Source organism: Mercenaria mercenaria, chromosome 5, assembly GCF_021730395.1.
Source record: "Mercenaria mercenaria strain notata chromosome 5, MADL_Memer_1, whole genome shotgun sequence".
In the NCBI taxonomy this organism is placed as follows: domain Eukaryota; kingdom Metazoa; phylum Mollusca; class Bivalvia; order Venerida; family Veneridae; genus Mercenaria; species Mercenaria mercenaria.
In genome coordinates this window covers 58,534,470-58,553,349 of record NC_069365.1, presented here as the reverse complement: position 1 = coordinate 58,553,349, position 18,880 = coordinate 58,534,470, and the positions used below count along the sequence as shown (strand labels likewise).

The window sequence follows — 18,880 nt, the reverse complement described above, 5'->3', positions numbered from 1 at the left end:
CAAATAATAAATATGGTTGACAGAATTTTTTACCTGTGAAAAATGTCATTCTTTGTGAAAACTTCAAAATTTATGACAATGCATGACGGACCAGGCGGATAAACAATTTGATATGAACTACAGTAAACGTATAGCGCTATCCCGGTCCTCCGTTGTTACGGACAGGTACAATTTATGAAAATTAATTTGGTTTGGAAGTGCTCAAGCATGTCACTGTCGGTTGAAGTTTGTGATCATGTAAAACCTGAAATTATTTTTTGTATGTTTTCATTTGAGACATTCACTTGTTCATTTTTGTCATATATGGTGATTGCCTGCCATGGCCCCAATTGTCCAAAGCAAAGGCCATATGCTTATAAGCTGTACTAATTCAAATGTCGCCTATTGTCATAGTCCAGATGTCAGCATTGACCTTTAGTCCAACTAATTTGATGCGATTCTAGAAATATTGAGTTATTTTACATATGGGCAATATTTTCTCTTGCATTAAATGCTCGAAAGACCAAAATAATGGAGGAAATTTCTGATGAAATTGTCATTGCTACTGATTTGGTTCAAATGCTGATTTTGTTGCAAATATGAGATAAATTCAAATAAAACTTACATGACATGTGGTCTACTAGAGATCTTGTACAGCATGATCAGTGAAGCATTTATTCTTAATCCAACATTTGCTATCATTAAATCCAGTGAACACCATTCTTTACCTGAAACTGGCTTCCCTATATAAAAATCAGGGCTTCTTTCCTTCTATAATTGGATAGGGCCTGAGGCCGATCTTCGGTCCCTTCAAAATCCAAAATTGCACTTTTTTTCTCACAAAGCGGCAGAAAAAAATTCACAATTCCATGCAGATTTCACAAATTATCGGGCTTTAATTTCATTGTTCCGGTAAACTTCATTACAGACGTTTGTAAGTATATAATTGTTTACAGTATACCACAGTAAAGTACCAAAGAGAAACAGAATTTATATCTGTAGCGATTATGAACAAGCATGCATACATGACTCGTCAATTTCCGGGTGCAAAATGTCGAGGAAAGAAATAACTTGTATGGGGGGGGGTGGGGGGGCTCCTCCAGGAAACAAGTCTAGTTCAGAGGAACTCCATATATTATGAAATTTCAGAAGGTTCTGCAAACTTTAATTCATGCACTGTTATGTTCATTTGTGCGAAAATGTCCAAAATATGTCAAATATTTTAATATTAAAATTATAATATCATTGTTGTGGTAAAGATATTTTTAACATTAAAACTGTTCCATGCAGCTCTTCTTAAGGTCTGTTTGTATTGCAATCTCTTATGTAAACACAATTCAAAAAATGACTGCATTTTTTGATGAAAGTGTTACATTTTTGACAATTACAGTGACAGTGCTATAGGTGAAGACTATGATGATGATGGAAGAAGTCACAAACGAGCTGGGGGTGGGAAGGATAAGTAAGTGAATACATTTTACATATGCGGCTGTTGCTATAATTATAAATTAATCGTATTTAAAAAAAACTTAATAGAAGCTTATTATATTGTACACAAAGGAGTAATACACTTCAAAGAGAGACTGGGTTTGGGCATTGATAATAACATATGTGGTACTGAGTTTTGTTTTTTTTGAAACATGACATTTCAAGTTATTAGTCCATGTTAGAGAAATATGAACTTTTTTTAAAATTTATGATATTTCAATTAAGATTATTTTATACTGTAAAGGTACTTATTTTGCTAGTTTGAATGAAAAATTAAAGGGAGGAAATGGATTTGGTTGTGTTGGAATGATTAGGGAATGGGGTTCTGTTCTCTTTACAAGTATATTATAGTTAGCATATAATGACTTTTGATAGAAGAGGTCACTAAACATTGTTTTAAATTTTTTCCACACAACTGTAAATAACAAACATATTTTACATCAGGTATCTTATTAATAATTTAAAAAAATTCAGGATTAACCGAAACCTTAGTGAGAAGAAACGTCGAGATCAGTTCAATATGTTGGTTAATGAGCTCTGCACAATGGTGTCTACAACAAACAAGAAGATGGACAAATCTACTGTACTTAAATCTACAATTGCCTTTCTTAAGGACCATCAGGGTATGTACTTTAGTTAAAGTCTGTACTGAAAGCTGATTATTGTTTGTGTATAAATGAAAGTACAACGTACCTGTATATACTTTATTTGATAGAAGATGTTAGTTTTAAAAACTAGTTCACTTTTAAATTGGTCAAAATACTCAAATGTGGAAGCCCTTGAGGGACAATTGATTTCTGTATTCCCACTTCTAACCTCTAACTTTTGCACTTCTCACTTCCAATTTCTTGACTTCTGACTTCTAACTTCCACACTTCCAACTTTCGCCTTACGATTTCCAACTTCCACACTTCTTGCTTCCGACTTCTTGACTTCTTACTTCCCTCTTTTAACTTTCGTGCTTCTGACTTCTAACTTCCCCACTTCTAACTTCCAACTTCCTGACTTTCGACTTCTGATTTCCAACTTCCACACTTCTTACTTCTGACTTTTTGACTTCTTACTTCCCACTTCTAACTTCCGCACTTCTGACTTCTAACGTCTGACTTTCCACTTCCGATTTCCAACTTCCACACTTCTTACTTCTGACTTCTTGACTTCTTACTTCCCTCTTTTAACTTCCGCACTTCTAACTTCCACACTTCTGACTCCTGACTTTCGACTTCTGCACTTCTGACTGCCAACTTTCCCTCTTTGGAAGTCGGAAGTCAGAAGTGCGAAAGTTAGAAGAAGGAAGTAAGAAGTCAAGAAGTGTGGAAGTTGGAAATCAGAAGTGCAGAAGTTAGAAGTCAGAAGTGTGGAAGTTAGAAGTAGGAAGTCAAGAAGTTGGAAGTGAGAAGTGCAAAAGTTACAAGTCAGAAGTGGGAAGTATGGAAATTAATTGTCCCTCCAGGGCTTACAAATGAGAAACTTTTATCATAGTGCCTTATTATCTTTATAACCCAGCATTACCAACTTTTATCAAGAACGACATTATAATGGATCACATAGATCTAGGTTGTCTTAGAATATGGAATTATGAAAACTTTTACCTGTTCTTGTTAGGTAAAATTGGAAAATGTCTTAGTGAAGGGAGTTAAAACAATGACTCCTTGAACATTGATACTCTTTGTTTCTTTCAGAGACAACAAATCAGTCACATGTCCATGAAATAAAGGAAGATTGGAAACCATCTTTTCTGACCAATGATGAATTCATGCATTTAATGCTCGAGGTAAGAATGCTTATTTCCTGATATTGTGTTGTTGTTGTTTTTTTGCAGCTTAATTTGAGGTGTGAATGAAAGAGGTCTGATTCTTTTTATTCGGATTGCTAGAGGGCTTTAGAGGTGTTGCACTTTACAGTTCCTCTCATGAATATACTCAATAAAACTGAGTCCACTACAATTTTGCTTGATTGCAATGATTCCAAAAGGCCTTTTTCTAGATTTTATTCTTTATATATATATATCTATATTTGCTTTCACCCCTCACTACACAAAGTATATGGATAGTGTAACCTACTCATCTACATGAAATTAGTCACCCATGAATATTAATGTTTCACTGTATATGGATACAAAATTGTTTGCATTTTGATAAACTTTAGAATAACTACCTTCACTTTGTCGTCCATTGTGCCTGTTTTGACCACTCAGCATCAGAATAGTTCATTTTATTGATACAGGGTTTCCTAGAAATATCCTTTTTACATGAATTCTAAATTTTTGGTTTAACTGTGATTAAGAAACATAGCATTCCCTTTGTATATTCATCCTTGTTCTACTTTCCCCCTCAACCTCCTCCCCCACCCCCTTTCTACCCCTTACCCCTTCCTCCCCCTGTATCTATACTTTGCGTAAAATTTAAATGTACTTGTTGGATTTTTGAAGCAACCCGTCTGTAATGTTTTTCCATTACAGCTTCTTTTTGTTGTGGGCCTACTTTGCAGATGTGTGGCTCTGAGAAATCTACCCTTACCTATTATCTTTTTTTAGGGAGATATTTTATGGGAAGATTAATATATTTATGTTAAGCTCTTCTATAAATAGGCTGCATATTTTGATTACCGTAAAAAGTATCTTTTTTAGCAACATAATAAGTTGTGCAATACATTGTATTTATCAACAAAGAATGTTTTATTTTAGGCATGTGACAGCTTCCTGTTGGTGTTCACACAACAAGGAGTTATCCTGTATACATCAGAGAGTATCACCTCACTTCTGGGTCATCTACCAGTATGTATTAACCTTTTAATTCTGAAAATATTCCATATGAGCCGTGCCATGAGAAAACCAACATAGTAGGTTTGCGACCAGCATGGATCCAGACCAGCCTGCGCATCCGCGCAGTCTGGTCAGGCTCCATGCTGTTCGCTTTTAAAGCCTATTGGAATTGGAGAAACTGCTAGCGAACAGCATGGATCCTGACCAGACTGCGCGGATGCGCAGGCTGGTCTGGATCCTTGCTGGTCGCAAACCCATTATGTTGGTTTCCTCATGGCACGGCTCATATGTCTTTAAATTGTTTGTGTTTGTGTAACCTTATTGATAGTCACCAACAGTAACCCATATGGGTGATTCCTCCATAAGGCTGTTAGTAACATTTAATTTAGAGGATAGTGTAGTATACAGAAGATGTTTAAATTCTAAAAGCTTTTGTGGTACTTTAGTGTTTTGGGTGTAAGATTTCTTATCCCATATAAGTTATTATATAGTTGAAGGAAGAGGGGTGGGTGCAGGGCAGGCTGGAACTCAGGATACACGCTTATTTAGTCAGACAGTGTTACCTCAGGGGTTTAGCTAGGTTCAATTTTTTGGGAGAAGTCACTTCTCCCTCCAGCTGATTTAGGGAGAAGTGGGAAGACTTTTCCTACCGCAATGCTGTTGAGTGATACGAAAGGTGGCTGTAATTTTCTTGTTTCTAAATAAAAAAAACATTGAAGTGACCATTCATTTTCTTAGTTAGGTCATTTCCCATACAGTGGTTATTGTTTCATTACAAAATTCTGAAAAAAGTCATTTTCAAAATTCAAGCCGATGCTGTTAATCTAACCCGCTGACTTTTGATGATATCTGTATGAAGTATGTGTTATTAACGCCGAGTCACCACCTCGGTGAACAATATCTGGCTCGTATAAAACTGAAAGTAAACTGTGTAAACTAGAAATACGTATTCAGATCAATTCATAGATGGAAATCAATTTTACGTAGGTAATACAACATACATGTCATTCTTTTACCTTAGATAACAAATAATTGTGTACAATATTCCAATTGATCGCATGGATAATCAGCAATTTCTTTATAAAAACATTTTTTTTTTTTGCACTCGAACATGTTGACAATTAAACGCAAAGTGTCAAAGACGTAACCGCGGCGCTAATTGGCTGAACACAATCGACTCTGTGTAGCTGATAATTTGATTCGCTTTCACATTTCTCGGGTAAATCACTCAAGTGCCTGAAGTAGGCGGAGCTTAAATTATGATTTCGGCGTGTGTCTCTGTGTATTGAACACTCATTTTGACACCGTGCAAATTGTCAACAGTCCGGGTGGCGGTAATTAGCGGATGCGTATATCAAAGAAAATCGGGCGACTTGCATTTTGCTTTGAGGTTAGTTTTGAGCGAAGTTTGAAGTTCCAAAGCGCCTATTTCGCTCAAGTCGCCCACTTGCGAGAGCCCTGTACCTCTGGACAACTTTATCTTCTCAGTTTTGTTTAAGATAAATCGTTGAAGCCTTGGAAGTCACTCATGATTGAGTCTCTTTTTTTTTAGCTCACCCTGAGCAGAAAGTGCTTGGGGTGAGCTATTGTGCTCACTTATTATCAGTCTATCCACACTTTTCTTCAGACAACATCTGCTCTTAAACTGTGTGGTGGAAGTTGATTAAACTTGGCCTGGGTGGTCTTCTTAATAGATCCGTTAGGTTGCACTAGGGGCCGCAAGAGCTAAAAATAGAAAATCTTTGAATGACATCTCCTCCTAAACCGCAAGTCCTATTTTGAAACAATTTCACACAAATGATTCTTGTGGTACCCTTTACCAAAATTTGTCAATGAAAAATGGCTGTCAGGGGGCTGGTCTGATTTTGAAATAATTTCCCACAAATGGTTCTTGTGTAACCCTCTACCAAGATTGTTCACATTTTTCTGATTGATCACAAAAAACATGGCCACCAGGGAGCTTGGTCTCTTTTTCCCTTTAAATACATAGTGGAAACTTAAAACATCTTCTTGTTTGATATTTATCCCTTAGTATACTATGTCATCATTCCCCCAACCACTTGCCAACACACACACGCCAGTATTTATTTAGTAGAAACTCCTAAATTGTTCTTGTCAAAAAACACTGGCACTCTTTCAGAATGATTTCACAGACATTTTCCTTGCATAACCATCTTCTAGAACTGTTCAGAAATGCAGTGTAACTCAGGTGAGCGATGTAGGGTCGTCATTGCCCACTTGTTTTGGATTCCATGATTGGCTAAGAAAACATAGTGATGATCTCACCTGCAAAGGAGTCATTCTTCTACAGCCAGTCTAGAATCCTTCTCCTTGAAAAAATTAGTAGGAAGAGTGGAACTTTGTAACCTCAGCTTGTCTCAAACAGACAAAATCTAGTGTGTGTGGTTAATGAACGTTAAATTTCTTATCTGACAGTTTATGCAATTCCCAAATATTCAGTACTGCCGTAATATGAAGCTTAAAGGACAAACATTCCCTCATATGACCTTGACCTTAAAATTCAGACGTATGATAGATTTTAAGCTTGTCCTTGACCCTTGACCTTGAGCAAAGAAAATGAAAGAAATTATGTTCCCTGTTGGGACAAGTGTGGCACCATAAAATCATGCCTTTTTTTTTTTTTGGACATTCAGAAATGTGGTTTTGGAAAACATTGTGTTCGGTATGTAAATGAAATTTTGAAATGTAAGTTATTATTTATGAAAAAAGAAAATTTGTTTAAGACCAGAAGAAACTGATAGCTGCTTAGGCATCCTTGTACATTCTTCGAAGTAGCTCAAAAGTTTCAAATTCATTACAAATGCAAATAAGCTTTTTGGGTTCAAACCCTGCTTAGGATATAGCATTGGTTCCTGTGTGGAGTATATCCAGCTGAATTTTGAGTAGACATTCGTTTATACTAGATGCCTGAAATAATGCCTGGAGGAACATTTTAGATCTTCTCCACTATTAATGCTGGAAAGTTGTCCTAAGACCTTAATTGTGTTGTTGAGTCTTAAAATACAACAAAAACTGACAAACACAGTTAATAAGCATTTTTTTTAAATGTTGCTGGAAGACTATTAGCAGATTATATATATATAAATCATGCTCAATGAAAACATAAAAGTCAGTGCCAGACGTAGTTGTGTTTGTGTCAGAGTTATTTCCTTAATGCAATGAGAAAAGAATTCTGAAGAACATTTCAGGAAGATATAGCAGGCTTTCAGCTACAAATAACTCTATCTATGGCATTCATATTTGTTTGTTTTGGTTTTAGAGCCATTTTCAACAGTATTTCAGTTATGTTACGGCAGGCAGTTAACCTAACCAGTGTTCCTGGATACTGTACTAGTACAAACCTGTTCTCCGCAAGTAACTGCCAACTTTCCCACATGAATCAGAGGTGGAGGACGAATGATTTCAGACACAATGTCTTCTATCAAATTGTCACGTAGAACATACACCCCGCCCGAGGATCGAACTCACGTCCCCGAGATCCATAGATCTGCGCTATCCCTATTGAGCTAAGCGGGCGGGTCATTCATATTTGTGATCTCAAAAATCATTGTGGGGCTTCCATGGCGGAGTGGTTAAGGTTGCTGGCTACAAATCACTTGCCCCTCACTGATGTTGAGGGTAGAATTCTTCATGTAAGGTTGGGGGTTCTACCAAGATTCCCACCAATGAGGAAATAATGCTTGTAGAAGCACCTGGGGTCTTCCTCCAATGCTTGAAAAACCAGGGTTTCCTCTGGGTCAATTTCACTTTGCGCCAACAAATTCGCCAATCAGAAAAAGTTTGCGCCAGTGGCTCTAAAGTTGGAGCCAATAGTCTGTGATGGGCGACATTCCAGTTTTTTTTTCAATCTCTTTTTTTCATTTCATACTTTAACCATGCAATTGCTCTTGAACCAGTCTATACTAGTATCACATTGAATCAAAAATAGTTTCTAATCTTCTCAACCAAATTCGCCAATTGAAAATTTTTAGCGCCAGAATATACATTTTGTCACATTTGGCACCAACTGGCGACCTACAGTGGGAACCCTGAAAACCACCACGTGACCAATAATTATTTGTATTTGTGTGACTTTTAAACACAACAAAAACAAAAACAAAAAAAAAATGAATACAGACTGATATATGAATGATAGAAGTAACTGATAAACTGTGAAATTAACTGTTAACATTTTATTTATGTAACACTGTATGTGTCTAAGTAGAAACCTTAAACTTAATATTCAGTATTTGTTCCTGGATTGACGTAATTTTCTCTTATTTAAGACTGCATCTTTCCATTAGCTTTACCTACAAAGAATAATAATAGTATTTGCATGAGGAATTAATTATCTTGTTAGTGCTGTTGTTGTCAGATATGGTATTTGGAAACCGGATATTTGTAAACAAGGTGTGCTCAAAATACATGAATTTATATATAACTATACTCCTACTCACAGTTGTATGGGCACACGTGCAGATTCTATATTAAAGTTCTGTTGTAGTTTCACTTTATCACTGTTATTATTTATTAATAAGCTGGAAATAGGCTTTCCTAATTGACACCCTCGTCATATGACACAAGATCCAAACTGAAGCACCAATATTTTGTGGATTATGCCTCCCTTTTACTTAGAATTTCAGATTAAAGTTTTGATGCACTTTCACCCTATCTCTCTTGTTACTGAATGATATTCACTTAAGACATAAAAATTGTTCCACATCATCACTCACTTCATATGACATTTTTCATGTCCTTATCAAATACAAGGAAGCAGTTTTTATACACCCGTTTGAAAAATGGGACGTATTATGGGAATGCCCCTGGCGGGCGGGCGGGCAGCATCCATAGACTTTGTCCGGAGCATATCTTCTTCATGCTTGGAGGGACTTTGATGAAACTTGGCACAGTTGTTCACCATCATGAGACAGAGTGTCATGCACAAGAACCAGGTCCCTAGATCTAAGATCAAGGTCACACTTAAAGGTCAAAGGTCAAATTCAAGAATGACTTTGTCCATATCTTCTTCACGCATAGAGGGAAACTTGGCACAATTGTTCACCATCATGAGACAGAGTGTCATGCGCAAGAACTAGGTCCCTAGGTCTAAGGTCAAGGTCACACTTAGAGATCAAAGGTCAAATTGAAAAATGACTGTCCGGAGCATATCTTCTTCATTCATGGAGGGATTTTGATGTAACTTGGCACAATTGTTCACCATCATGAGATGGAGTGTCATGCGCAAGAACCAGGTCCCTAGTTCTAAGGTCAAGGTCACACTTAGAGGTCAAAGGATACAAGAAAAATAACTTTGTCCGGAGCATTTCTTCTTCATGCATGGAGGGATTTTGATATAACTTGGCACAAATGTTCACCACCACGAGATGGTGTGTCATGCTCAAGAACCAGGTCCCTAGGTCTAAGGTCAAGGTCACACTTAGAGGCCAAAGGTCAGATACAAGAATGACTTTGTCCGAAGCATTTCTTCTTCATGCATGGAGGGATTTTGATGTAACTTGGCACAATTATACACCATCATGAGACAAAGTGTCATGCGCAGGTCACTTCTTTAGAATTACTTCCCTTTGTTGTTACTATAAATAGCTTATATTGTAACTTTTTCATTACTAGTTATAGGGAAAAATCGAGACCGCTTTTCTGTAGTACAACATGCATGTTACATCCAAGTTTGAGGTGTATTTTGACCTATGTGGTTACTATAAATAACTTATATTGTAACTTTTTTATAATTGACCGTAGGGTAAAACCAAGACCACTTTTCTGTGGTACAACATTGATGTTACTTTCAAATTTTAGGTGTATTTTAAGGTATCTCTACCTGGTAAGGAGTTTTTATGTCAGTGGATTTAGAAAAACAAAAGAATTACATTAATTGATAAACAATCACAAAATTAAAATTCCATTTGCAAATACAGGTGCTAGCGTAAAGAAATTCGCTGTGACTGATGTTTATTGTGACATTCTGGTTAAAATTCTTGTTTAAGCTCATTATGAAGTTTGTACAAAATGCAAAGCTCTCTTATGACCTTAGCCTCGTAAGTAGAAAATTTAATGGCAGTGAAACAGACGTGAGTCTGTAAGACACGTTTCTTCGTCTTTAAACATTGTTGTCAGTCTTAAATCCAGATCATAAAATTCTAAGTACATCTTCTGATTAATATGACCGTTTCAATGTGGGAAAAGTAAATGTCAAGGACCTAATTATAGAAACTTTGTTGAGAACACGTAAAAGATTCGAGATGAAAGCAGGAAAGTGATGTATGATTAATCAGCGGGGATAATTGTTTTTACTGTGACCTTTTATAGAAAATTACAGTTTTGATGTGAATCATTGCTGTGCAGCATGTAATAAGATTTTCTTTTATGCCAACAAAATCGTTATGGATTTCACAGATTCTACGAAGGTTATAGAATTTGTATTAAAAAGTAATCTGATTTGTTGCGAAAGATGTAAAATTTATACTTTTTGTACTGTCTGTGCATCTGTCTTTGTTTTGTAGTTTTTATTGTTGGGCTGTCTTGTTGCTCTTGACAAAACTTTATACAAAATCTAGGAGGATAATTGTTCGTTTCATTGTAAGATTGAAGTACTTTTTCACTGAAAGAACAATCTGATGCAATGTTTTTCGCAAGGTGTGTGAAAATTTGTTACTACTGACTGTGATAGATAGTTTGAACTAATATATGTATGTAAAATAAACCAGGTTCTCAACAACAACTACAAATCAAGTGCAAAACTGAAATGCATATCGCATACTGTATATACCCTAATTATTGCTCTCCCTAAAATACACACTCTCTCCCCAGTATTTAAAAAAAGATTGTTATCTTATTAAGTTAATTTAGGCAGTGATATAATTGTTAAAACTCATTCATTTGAAGATGTATCTATAGTGTATATTTACTAACAAAAAGTAAAAAAAAAAATAGAGAATTTTTAGGGCCCTAATAAATGCCCCCCCCCCCCCCCACCAATTTAACACCCACTGTGGCATTAGTAAGGGAATATAGAGTCTATCATCATTCTAAAGAACTTTAAGGGGTGATAATAGAAACGTTTTAATTTTCAAAAAAGCTTGTCAATGGTTACATGTAGTTTTAAATTTATCATTTAAAATGATTTTGACAATCTTAACAAGTTTTTTAAATATTAATGTGTCTGTATTTGTGTTTTGTTTGTTTATATGTATAAGACCTGGAAATCTTAGTTTAGCATTAAAGTAACCTGTTCCACAAAATATAATTTGGCTAGAATGTCATAATTTGACCTGAAATTTACACATTGAAAAATACATTTTTGACTAGAAAATTGTCATTCTTAAAGATATCTTAAAAGTTCAGTCAGTTCCTAATAGTAATTTCTACGTTTGGAAACCTTTGGAATGAAGTATAACATATTATCATCTATCTGAATCTTGCAAAGTAAAGCTGAAATTGCCAGAAAATTCTGATTTGGTGGCTTTAATGGTAGGTTATCATACTTAAAAAACTGATCATTTGATCTCATTGCTTTTTAGCTCATCCAAACCAAGGGTTCATGGTGAGCTATTAGCGTATGTGGATGGTCCAGCGTCCACAATTTTACTTCATCATTATCTCCTTGGAAACTTCTAGCAATAATCACATGAATCTTGGTCTGCAGCATCATTGCATGGACATGTTTCCCACTTGTTCAGATGGTTCCACTTGTCTGAATTTAGGGGTCACCAGAACTAAAAATAGAGAAAAGTTTTGAATAATTCTGTACGAACAGCTTGAGGGATTTTCATCAATCGTACATGGTCAGAATAAGGTCAGTAGGTCAAGGTCAAGGTGAGCAACTAAGGACCCCTTTGTGACTTATTTATGATACTACAAGTAATCAATTAAGTACAGGTGTAAGATAATGTTACTGATTTTAAGAATGCCTGTAAGTACTTAAAAGATTTTCTACAGCATCTCGTAATCTGATGTTTCTTTGCTTTCAGTCGGACATGGTAAATAAATCAATTTATGATTTTGTTGGAAAGACAGAGTCGGCAAATCTGCATAATATCCTCTACAACTACAGGGTTGCTTCAGGAAATGGTATTCCCGAATATGAAAAAGGTAAACTGAATCTGCCATGCCGTTGAGTTAGGATAAGGAAAATCCTAGCCAAGACTTTGTCAAAAAATGAGGTTGTACCAAGGTTTTTGACATCTCAAACCCAGGATGGGATTTCCATATTACCATGACTCAACTGACGTAGAAGATTTAATTTCTCACCATTCAGGACTCGACATAATTGCTTGTCTGATTGTCCAGGACAAGTAAAACCTAAGTCCGCACAAATAACAGTTGAAAAGCAGTTGTCCGACTGGACAATCTATTTCTAAAAATAAAATGGTCATTATCAATATCTATTTAAGACTAAATGAGCGAAATCAACTTCATTAGAAGTAATTATCAGTAATACGTTTTATGAACAACCTGACTTCCGACATAGATACCGCTAACAGGCATGTGCAACTGCTTATATGGATGTCAATAGAAGAAAACTGTAAGGAATTATCTCCCTTTGCCAACTGCAGTAATTAATTTTATGACAACAAATATTTACATTTATGATGTTTGGCTTAGTTCGATATGGGTGTCATAGCTCTAAAATGCCTGAATGCGAGAAAAAAACTCAAAGGGAAAAGAGGTCAGGACAGAGAGAACTTGTCAGACAGGACAAAGAAGATAAAAATACACTTGTATTTATAGTAAATGTGACTTGGTTTACGGACTGTCACAGCTCAGTAATTGCTTTACTTCTGCTTATTATCGTTTTTGTGTTCTGATAAAATGAAATTTTCATTTAATAATATGTCCCAATTTTCAGAGATAACAGTAAAAGACTAATTAAGGAGTTAGAAATGTTGTTAAGTACATTTTGGGGAGGAAGTTTTTTCATACTAGACAAAATTGTTGCTTTTCATTCAGAATACTGTCTCATAGGTGAGAAAAGATTTTATTTCCAATTAGCTTTAGTCTGTCTTGCTCAGGTGTAGCTCTTGGGTTGGAAGTTTAATCACTCGTAGGCAAATGTTTTTTTTTTTGACTGTTTCAGCAGACTTTTTGTCAGAGTCATTTTGGCATTACTCAGTTTCATATGAATTAGTGGACAAAAAAAAACTATTTCTTAGGGTTCTATTCAGGCAGTTTTTCAGTCGGCTGTTTTGTTCATTTGAAAGACGTCAAACATTATAAATTATTTTTTCTTTTTCTGCAGAAGAGAATCAGTTGTGTTTTGAGTGTAATTTCTGCCGAGGTTCAATAGAACCCAGAGATCCACCACGGTATGAACCTGTAATTGTGAGAGGAAGTTCACGACACACCAATTCCTTCGGTAAGTTTTTTATGGTCCTTGACTTGCTGCTGCATGATCGTAAGAGGCGACTAATAGGGTCTTAACACTTGGTTTTGCAGTAACTCTGTGATTCCAGCAGGTATGCAAATTTTGATTCCATACCTCATGTTTTTATTTCGATGTAAATGAGATGTGGAACCAAAAGTTGCAGTCCTGTTTGGCGCCATATAACCTATACTGTGTTGGTGCGCCGTAAAACCCAAATAAATAAATAAATTGACTTAGTGAAAAATATGCATAAAGTGCTTAAAAGCTAGTGTCGCATATATCTTAAAAAATATTTCACCTAGAGTCATAAAACCATGTACAATGACAGGAGTGGGGGGGAGGGGGGCACCTGTGTCCTATGGACACACATCTAGTTTCATCATCAGTTTGTGGCACTGAAAAATAGCGTTTTTTATGTTGGGTCATAAACTGTTTCAGATGAAAACTGTCTCTAGCAAAAAAAAAAAAAAAAAGGAGGTCAAGATATATCTATTAATACCTGATTTTGAGGAGTTTTAGTATGAGGAGGCATTGTCTTGAAACATGCAACCTCTTGGACAGTTATTCATAACTTTATACAGTAGATAATCCATTTGTTGGATAACTTTGTCCTTTGTCTGTGCTTGACTGTTTGAATTTTTAGCTCACCTGCCACAAAGTGACAAGGTGAGCTTTTGTGATCGCGCAGTGTCCGTCGTCCGTGCGTCCGTAAACTTTTCCTTGTGACATCTCTAGAGGTCACATTTTTCATTGGATCTTTTTGAAAATGGGTCAGAATGCTCATCTTGGTAAATTCTAGGTCAAGGTCGAAACTGGGTCACGTGCCATCAAAAACTAGGTCAGTAGGTCTAAAAATAGAAAAACCTTGTGACCTCTCTAGAGGCCATCATTTTCAATGGATCTTCATGAAAATTGGTAAGAATGTTCACCTTGATGATATCTAGGTCAGTTCCGAAACTGGGTCACGTGCCATCAAAAACTAGGTCAGGAGGTCTAAAAATAGAAAAACCTTGTGACCTCTCTAGAGGCTATATATTTCACAAGATCTTCATGAAAATTGGTCAGAATGTTCACCTTGATGATATCTAGATCAAGTTCGAAACTGGGTCACGTGCGGTCAAAAACTAGGTCAGTAGGTCTAAAAATAGAAAAACCTTGTGACCTCTCTAAAGGCCATATTTTTCATGGGATCTGTATGAAAGTTGGTCTGAATGTTCATCTTGATAATATCTAGGTCAGGTTCGAAACTGGGTCATGTGCGGTCAAAAACTAGGTCAGTAGGTCTAAAAATAGAAAAACCTTGTGACCTATCTAGAGGCCATATATTTCATGAAATCTTCATGAAAATTGGTCAGAATGTTCACCTTGATGATATCTAAGTCAAGTTCGAAAGTGGGTCACGTGCCATCAAAAACTAGGTCAGTAGGTCAAATAATAGAAAAACCTTGTGACCTCTCTAGAGGCCATATTTTCCATGGGATCTGTATGAAAGTTGGTTTGAATGTTCATCTTGATGATATCTAGGTCAAGTTCGAAAGTGGGTCACGTGCCGTCAAAAACTAGATCAGTAGGTCAAATAATAGAAAAACCTTGTGACCTCTCTAAAGGCCATATTTTTCAATGGATCTTCATGAAAGTTGGTCTGAATGTTCATCTTGATGATATCTAGTTCAGATTCGAAACAGGGTCATGTGCAGTCAAAAACTAGGTCAGTAGGTCTAAAAATAGAAAAACCTTGTGACCTCTCTAGAGGCCATACTTGTGAATGGATCTCCATAAAAATTGGTCAGAATATTCATCTTGATGATATCTAGGTCAAGTTCGAAAGTGGGTCACGTGCCATCAAAAAGTAGGTCAGTAGGTCAAATAATGAAAAAACGTTGTGACCTCTCTAGAGGCCATATTTTTCATGGGATCTGTATGAAAGTTGGTCTGAATGTTTATTTTGATGATATCTAGGTCAAGTTTGAAACTGGGTCAACTGTGTCAAAAACTAGGTCAGTAGGTCTTGAAATAGAAAAACCTTGTGACCTCTCTAGAGGCCATACCCTTGAATGGATCTTCATGAAAATTGGTCAGAATGTTCACCTTGATGATATCTAGATCAGATTTGAAACTGAGTCACGTGCCTTAAAAAACTAGGTCAATAGGTCAAATAATAGAAAAACCTTGTGACCTCTCTAAAGGCCATATTTTTCATGGGATTTGTATGAAAGTTGGTCTGAATGTTCATCTTGATCATATCTAGGCCAAGTTCGGAACTGGGTCATGTGCGGTCAAAAACTATCATCTTGATCATATCTAGGCCAAGTTCGAAACTGGGTCACGTGGGGTCAAAAACTAGGTCAGTAGGTCTAAAAATAGAAAAACCTTGTGACCTCTCTAGAGGCCATATATTTCATGAGATCTTCATGAAAATTGGTCAGAATGTTCACCTTGATAATATCTAGGTCAAGTTCAAAACTGGGTCACATGAGCTCAAAAACTAGGTCACTTTGTCAGATAATAGAAAAAACGACATCATACTCAAAACTGGATCATGTGGGAAGAGGTTAGTGATTCAGGACCACCATGGTCCTCTTGTTTCAAAAAGTAGAGTTAAAGTGATAATTTCCAAGCCTTGTTGTGCATATCATCAGCATGTTCATTGATTATAGTGAAGTTTTTGGTGTTTGATTCATGATATTTTCTCTAACTCATGTCATTGGGCAGATGTTCAGCAAATATTACAGGAGTGATCAGTGCCAAGCTTTATGTGCATATTATCAGCTGTCTGGGTTCATTGATTTTCTGCAGAGTTATGGCCCTTGATCTGGCTTTTTAGATTTAATACGCCATTATGCGGTACCACCACACTGTATAAAAGTGTTCATTGCCAAGCTTAGTTTTGCATATCTTGGGCATATTCTTATTCAGTAAATTTCAGCAGAGTTATGGCCCTTTATTTTGTTAAATTTTATGATGTTTTGGCAATTTCAATTACACCATTTGGCAGATTTCCATCAAACCTTACAGGAATTACCAGTGCCCAGCCTAGTTATGCAGTTCATCAGCATGTTCCTGTTCAGTGATATTCATTAGAGTTATTGCCCTTGATTTGTTTTAATTTGTTGTTTACACAACTTACCATATACTATATTGGCTGGATTTCACCATACCATCATGAGTAATCAGTCTGAAGCATAGTTTTGCATATCATTGGCATGTTCTGGTTTAATGATCTTCAGCAGAGATATGACCCTTGATTTGTCCAATTCTTTGATGTATGTGCTCCTATTTGACTGGTTGGATTCCACAAAACTTAAAAAAAGTGATCAGTGCCAAACCTTCTTGCATATATCTTTGAAATTTTATTGTTCAGTGACTTTACCTGGATTTATTTCCCTTTATTTTATGGCATTTTACAATGCCTGCCTTTTAATTGGTGGGAGACATACCTTTTCGTAAAAAAACAATCTCTAGTTTTAAGTTGTGTTCCATGGAAACAGGTTTCTCAGAAACTACTTTAACTAAGCCAAATGCTTTAAAACATCAAGCATGTCTTTGGCATCTTTAGATGAAGTCATGGGGCAAGTTGCATAACTTGGGCTTTTATGTCAAAATTTTGCCTCTTCTTAACTAATTCTGCAATAGTTTTGCATGTAAGCATGTTTCTCAGGAATTACCTCACCAAAGAGTTCATAATATATATTTACATTTTCAGTAGGAGATGAGGATATGTTACAGCCTATTCAAAGTTCCAATAAAGAGGTTTATTTCTTGTGTACTGTGCGACTGAAGACGTCACAGCTGGTACGAGAGATGTCCATAGTAGACGACAACAAAGAATTTACGTCAAGACATAGTCTTGAGTGGAAGTTCTTATTTCTTGACCACAGGTATGTTAAAGAAATTTGTTTGGAATGTGAGTAATATGATGTGGGTTTTCATTTTTATATGCCCAAAGGGACGTATTATGTTATAACGTTGGTGTCCGTCTGTCTGTCCGTTAGCAATTTCTTGTCTACAGAGCTAGCAATTTCTTGTCTGCTCTGTAACTCATAAACACCTTTAAGGATTTCGAAGAAACTTGACACAAATGTTCACCACAGCGAGACGACGTGCAGAGCGCATTTTTTTGATGGCTTGCTTCAAGGTCAAGGCCACACTTAGGGGTCAAAGGTCATACCTTCAGGCGTATATTGCTCCGTATTGCGGTGCTCTTGTTGCCATTAGCATTCTTAAATCAACAAATGAACACCTTCACAAGGCATTTAAAGCTAAATTGACAAAATAAATATAAGCCATATACACTTGCCAATTCAACCAGAACCTTCTTCCTGTGAAGAAATCTCACAAATTTATTTTTTTTACTTTAATAATCATTATTGAAGCATTTATTTATTTTTTTTGTCATTTCTGATGTGAAAAAGTAGGAGTAATAGAGTAATAAAATAATCAAGCTGGTCTGAGCATATGTACTAGGTATTACTAGAAGAAGGCTGCACAAGACATAGAAGATTCCTGTCAATTCCGCATCCTTCTTACTCCTAATGAAGGTAATATAGCTTCTGTATGGTCATTACAGAGGTAAGGAATTTGTTCACATATTTCTTGTTAAAAAGCCTACTTTTTCAGTCAAATTTCATATTTTTTTAATCCCCCGCCATGAATGGTGGGGGGTTATAGGAATGGTCTTCGTCCGTTCGAAACAGTTGTGTCTGCTCCATATAACTTAAACCCCTTGAAGGATTTTCATGAAACTTTGGTCATATGACCACCTCATCAAGACAATGTGCAGAACTCTTGAGTCAGCCATGTTGGCTCAAGGTCAAGGTCACAACTCTAGGTCAAAGGTGCAGAACTCATGAGTCAGCCATGTTGGTTCAAGGTCAAGGTCACAACTAGGGCAAAGGTTTGAGCCTTCCATTTTGTTTCTGCTCTGTATCTCCTAAACCCCTTGAAGGATTTTCATGAAACTTGGGTCAAATGATCACCTTATCAAGACGATGTGCAGAACTCATGAGTCAGCCATGTCAACTCAAGGTCAAGGTCACAACTCAGTGTCAAAGGGTTGAGCCTTCCATTTTGTGTCCGCTCTGTATCTCTTAAACCCCTTGAAAGATTTTCATGAAACTTGGGTCAAATGATAGCCTCATCAAGACAATGTGCAGAACTCATGAGTCAGCCATGTCAACTCAAGGTCAAGGTCACAACTCAAAGTCCAAGGTTTGAGCCTTCCATTTTGTGTCCGCTCTGTATCTCCTAAACCCCTTGAAGGATTTTAA

General features: G+C 36.4%; 1 protein-coding gene across 2 annotated transcripts in view; it reads left to right on the top strand.

Annotated features, from left to right (window-relative positions):
- LOC123557338 (circadian locomoter output cycles protein kaput-like) overlaps window positions 1–18,880 on the top strand; it is a 52,094-nt gene continuing 33,214 nt past the window's right edge. The window contains exons 1-8 of one of the 2 annotated variants that reach the window (XM_045348756.2): window positions 1–165; window positions 1,370–1,441; window positions 1,942–2,090; window positions 3,150–3,241; window positions 4,154–4,243; window positions 12,220–12,340; window positions 13,488–13,604; window positions 17,317–17,491. In XM_045348756.2, coding sequence (XP_045204691.2) covers window positions 83–165; window positions 1,370–1,441; window positions 1,942–2,090; window positions 3,150–3,241; window positions 4,154–4,243; window positions 12,220–12,340; window positions 13,488–13,604; window positions 17,317–17,491 — 899 coding nt within the window. In that variant the 5' untranslated portion in view covers window positions 1–82. The remainder of the gene's footprint in view (window positions 166–1,369; window positions 1,442–1,941; window positions 2,091–3,149; window positions 3,242–4,153; window positions 4,244–12,219; window positions 12,341–13,487; window positions 13,605–17,316; window positions 17,492–18,880) is intronic. The other variant, XM_045348755.2, reaches the window with a different exon arrangement.